This window comes from Octodon degus, unplaced genomic scaffold (genome assembly GCF_000260255.1).
Source record: "Octodon degus isolate 3935 unplaced genomic scaffold, OctDeg1.0 scaffold00180, whole genome shotgun sequence".
In the NCBI taxonomy this organism is placed as follows: Eukaryota; Metazoa; Chordata; class Mammalia; order Rodentia; family Octodontidae; genus Octodon; species Octodon degus.
Window position 1 is genome coordinate 2,858,201 of NW_004524756.1, and position 5,192 is coordinate 2,863,392.

At 40.8% G+C, this 5,192-nt stretch overlaps 1 protein-coding gene across 1 annotated transcript in view; it reads left to right on the forward strand.

Moving 5' to 3' along the window:
• Slc7a11 (solute carrier family 7 member 11) overlaps nucleotides 1-5,192 on the forward strand; it is an 80,224-nt gene that overhangs the window by 66,312 nt on the left and 8,720 nt on the right. The window contains exons 9-11 of the mRNA XM_004643639.2: nucleotides 348-444; nucleotides 1,894-2,043; nucleotides 3,250-3,427. Of these exons, the coding sequence (XP_004643696.1) occupies nucleotides 348-444; nucleotides 1,894-2,043; nucleotides 3,250-3,427 (425 nt within the window). The remainder of the gene's footprint in view (nucleotides 1-347; nucleotides 445-1,893; nucleotides 2,044-3,249; nucleotides 3,428-5,192) is intronic.

Sequence of the window (5,192 nt, forward strand, 5' to 3'; positions counted from 1 at the left end):
TGTGTGTGTGTGTGTGCATGTTGGATTGTACTGGTAACACACACACAACACACATACATGCTAGGACTGTAGATATAAATTCTTATTCAGCTACTTACATGCTAAATCTAATGCTGTTATGATTCTCCTCTGAGAATAATGTAAGACGTTGGCAGATTTTGTGAATCTTGAATTCAGAGTTCTTAGGATGTTCTCTACCTTATCTGAACAGCAAATACTAAGTAATCTGCTAAGACATGCCAAACCATTTGGTATGAGAAAGATGTGAGTGTTCTTGGGATTTCTGGATTTTCCCCGTGAAATGATCGATTATACAGTCAACTCCACCCACGTTTCTCTCCCATCAGGTTATTCTATGTTGCGTCTCGAGAGGGTCACCTTCCAGAAATCCTCTCCATGATTCATGTCCGAAAGCACACTCCTCTGCCAGCTGTTATTGTTTTGGTAATGCATATTAACAAGTTTATCTAGATAAAACCTCAAAGAGCAAGTTAGCAAAGAAAAATTCAAACAAACTACCGACCAGGCTTTACTTTCTCACTGGCTCTGCATGTCATGGTGAAGTTTGGGAGGCAGAATATTTTCCATGGCTTCCCTTTTCTTGGCTTTTCTGATGGATTTTTGATGCTTTAGGGCATGAACCACATCACTTCTATTTTACCTTTGTAGAAATTTGTAAGGTCGAAGGAAATTAATTAGTGTAGCTCCTCTTCTTGGCAGAGATGTTAAAGGCAAGGACACAGAGCTAAAAGGTCCCAACTATCTACAGAAGATGTGCCTAAAATCTACTGTCAAAGAATACCTAGACATCTCTTTGTGGATTCCCTATAATGAATTGCACACAAACAATGGATGAAATCCTAGACAGTGCAGTGATTCTTTATACAGGAAAGAAAGAAGAGCACCAACACTTACATTTAAGTTGTAGAATTCTTTATGCAGAGAAGTGTTCATGAAGTGTGGAATAGAAAAGACTGTAAAAGGTGTAAAAGTCCTCAGACACCTATTGGCAACATTATAGTCATTTTTACCTACAATTTTGTAATATTTTTGTCCACTGGAATCTGCTGTCAGAGGTCCCATAGAATACACTGAATATCACTCTCCCCTCCCTGTACATTTAATTTATTTCAGAATGTTTCCTTGAAATTTCTTTTTTATGCACTGCATACTTTCTGTGAGGGATCTGGACGTTACCATCACTTGTGGGAACAGAATGTATTATTCCGTGAAGAGGCTTTCATTTGAGGCGTCTGCCATCAGTCATGCTGTCCTTGGCATGTGCAGCTGCACGCCTGCTCTGCTGCTCTCAGCACTCCATTCTTTTCTGCGGTCTTGAGGGTCACACATGGCAAGCACACAGGGACATTCAATGTGGAGTAAGAAAAGGTCAACGTTTTGCATTCAGGAGCCAGCGGCTTCACCTAGAAGTGGCTGTGTTCATGCGTGTGGACAGCCAGGAGCTCGTCAGAAAACACTGGCAGAGCTTTCCTCCTGAGATTTCCAATTAGGCTCACACGTAGTGTCCATGATTGGTTATTTCCCAACCACCTCCATCTCTGGGTCTTCGCAATTTGAATGACTGAGTATCTTGCCTTTTACCCTTTGCAAATACATTCTGTTCTCAGAAATGGAAAAGGAACTAAAAACAAAAGCTCCTTTTAAAATTCCACCCTAATAAAGGATAATGATATTGGTGTAAAGGGATTATAAGAGCAGAATGTAGAAAAGAAGCTAGAAATCTGGGTTTTGACCATGATCATAGGTTATCAGTACGAGGAATCATTTTAAGAAGATAACAGTAATAATTACCATGTGCAGTGATGTTGTTGTTTGTGATCATCTAAGATCATGTATAAAGTCACCAAACTTGTTTTTTCTCCCTTCCCCCAGCACCCCTTGACGATGGTGATGCTCTTCTCTGGAGATCTCTACAGTCTTTTGAATTTCCTCAGTTTTGCCAGGTGGTTTTTTATTGGGCTGGCAGTCGCTGGGCTGATTTATCTTCGATACAAACGCCCAGATATGCATCGTCCTTTCAAGGTAACCTCAGCAATCTTGATGGGTTTATATAAATCTTCCTCCTAACACCCAGCCCTCCCTTTGTCATCACTTGATGATGGGAGGTTGGTGGGGGCAGGGTCCTGTAGAATGGAATGTTTAACTCTTGTACACAGTGACTTCGTAGGAGTTTAACTTCAAAAAAAATCATTTGTGCATTTTTTAAAGATCTTTACTGATGTTTATATGCTACAATTTTAAAAAGAAGTGTGCTTGTTTGTATGTTATGTGGAATTTTTATGAATGAGTCCAATGACCTGAGTGATTCAAAGCATGGGCTACATCTGTCTTCATGCTCAATGGTTGTGAACCCACTGTGCTGAGAAAAAGTGAGGCAGATGTTTTATTAATTATAACTTCGAAAAGGATACTGCTTTACAATACAGGCATTTTAAGCACTTACGTGTTGAGTTGTGACATGACTTGTTATCTATGGTATGTATCCTAAAGAAATGGAATTGTAAAATGCATGGGGTAAGAGAAGATCTATGAATTTACCAATTCACAGTGTATCCGTTTACTATAATTAACATTTTTTTTTCCAAAAGGCTCGTCATTTCCTTCAGTCTTCAATGTTCATGGATTGATTTGACTGCACTATTTATTTGCCTTTAAGAAATAGTACAGATAATGTTGTCAGTTGTGTTGTCAGAATTTGCTTCTAATTATATTCATTGCCTAATGCAGGTGGCATCTTTATTAGTGGTTGAATAGGAGTTGGCCTGTTTTATTCCTGTCCATTCTTATTGTGAATCTCAACAGAAAATCAATATACACTGAAAGGCTTGAACATGTAACAAGCTGCTAGTGCTCTTCATGCCCCCAAAGTGGATTCTAATCAGCATTATCAAAGAGTCAATCTTTTAAAATCAAAACTATAAATCATAATGGTACTTAACTAACAAAATAATTTGAATAGATTATCTCTAATGAAACACCCCTTTATAAAGACTCAGACTTTGTCTATGTAAAGATTTAAATTAAGTTAAAGCAGAATGTATCCACAGAAGAATGATGAGTACATTTTGTAGCTCACAGGAGATTCTGCTCCCAAGTGGGTTGGTGCCTATCACAGGACTCCTGTGTACGTGTCATTAGAGCACAGGGCAGGACAGACATGCCCAAGCTGAACCCAGCTCTAAACCCTGAACTCTGTCTGCAGTGAATGTTTCCTGTGCCCTGTTCCAGGTGCCGCTCTTCATCCCAGCATTGTTCTCCTTCACGTGCTTCTTCATGGTTATCCTTTCCCTTTATTCTGACCCGTTCAGCACTGGCATTGGCTTTGTCATCACTCTGACTGGGATCCCTGCGTACTATCTCTTTGTGATATGGGACAAGAAACCCAAGTGGTTCAGAAGAACGTCAGGTAAGACTTTCCAAGTCTTGTGGTGTAGCTCAGGATGGCCTCAATCTGGCAGCAATCCTCCTGCCTCAGCCTCCTAAGTGCTGGGGCTACAGGTGTGCACCACCCTGCCTGGCATGTGTACGTGTAATGTGAATAATTCACAGTTTAAAAAATGTAAATGGCACAATAGCTTCCAGGAATGCAGCACTGCATTTTAATTAGGACTGAGAGAAGAAAAAGGAGGAAGGAACCTGAGAGTCCTTATCAGATGATTTATTACCTTCAATCACCTCTTGAAAGAAAAGTGTTGTTTTTGATAGTTCCTATCAGAAATTCTATCTGTGACCCAACTGCTCGCTGAGCTATCTCTCTGGCCCCAGAATCCCTTAGTAACCTAATTATTTTTCTGGATCGAATGCAGTTTTGTGTTTTTATATCAAAACATATAACTTGATGAGTGATGTGAGATTTGTTGGGGAGTTATACAGAACCCAACAAAAGTCATAATATTACAATTATAAATGTGACCTTGCTTGGAATGGGGTCAAGATAACAGCAAAGACAGTGAAGAGAAGAATAAGAGCTACCTGTCAGTGTCGTCTCCACGTGTTTGCACTTTTATGTCCTTACTCGATCACTTTGTTCATGTCCCCTTTCCCAGCTTGTACAGTTATAAAGTAGGAGAATGGGAATTCCGACTCAGGCGGTTTCATATTTCACAACAGCCTGCCTGGAGAACTGAAATTGGTGATCTGAGCAGCATTGCCACTGGCCATGGTGGAGTCTGAGCATGAGCAAAGGCAGAGGGCTCAGAATGGGAAAGGTACTGATGCACAAACCCGCTAGGACATGGTGACCAGCAAGGGTGAGAAGGAGAAACGCAGTGGACTGGAGGGCAGGAAGGGTGGTGAGACCCTATGCACATCAGTGGCTCCTGAGAGCCCTCCCTGTGCCATCACCTTAGAGCTCAGTGAGATCCTTGTGTCAGGCTGTTACTGCTGCTTGCAAGGGGACACCAGGGCCCAGGGAGACAGGGATTTGTTTGACTGTACCTATTTTTAATCATGGGGCTAAGGTTCCAATACATGCATGCTGGGTTTTAGGGTCCATGCTCTTTCTAAGTTGGGTGCTTGGTCTTAGAGAACATTAGGGGTTGGGGAGAACAAAATAGAGAGGAGAACTTGGTTTTCTCTTCCTAAATTTGGTGAACTTGGAATACAATTTCCCTTTGGCTTCGTAGTTCTTTGTCTGAATGTACTAAGTTTATTGTAATCAATTTTTAAAATTCCAGTTAAAAATACAGGGATTTCTGGCAAAAGCATTAATAAGTAATGGGAGTGCAAAAAGAAAAACAGAAAAGAAAACCTGTGTGTTTCCACAAAAAATGAGAGGTAACCAAGCAGATTAGTGCTCATCACTGTGAAATGGAAACTTTGAATGTCTAACGTTTCACACGAGCTCATTTAGAAGCCAATCATTTAAAACAGTTTTTCTACTATTTTTGATTAGTTTTTCATTAGAATTTGATAACTTTTTTATTGCATTTAGTGCAGGGACTACAGGGTCTACAGGGTCTCACTATGTGGATTGGACTCATAGTGATTCTCCTGTTCTGCAGTCTCCCAAGCAGTGGGATTACAGGCGCACCACCACGCCCAGTTTCAGTCACAGTATCAATGTGTCCTGGGGGCAGGTCTGACAGGGCATGCTGGGGATTGAACTCTGGATGCTGTTTTCTCTTTCTCTCTCTCTCTCTCTCTCTCTCTCTCTCTCTCTCTCTCTCTCT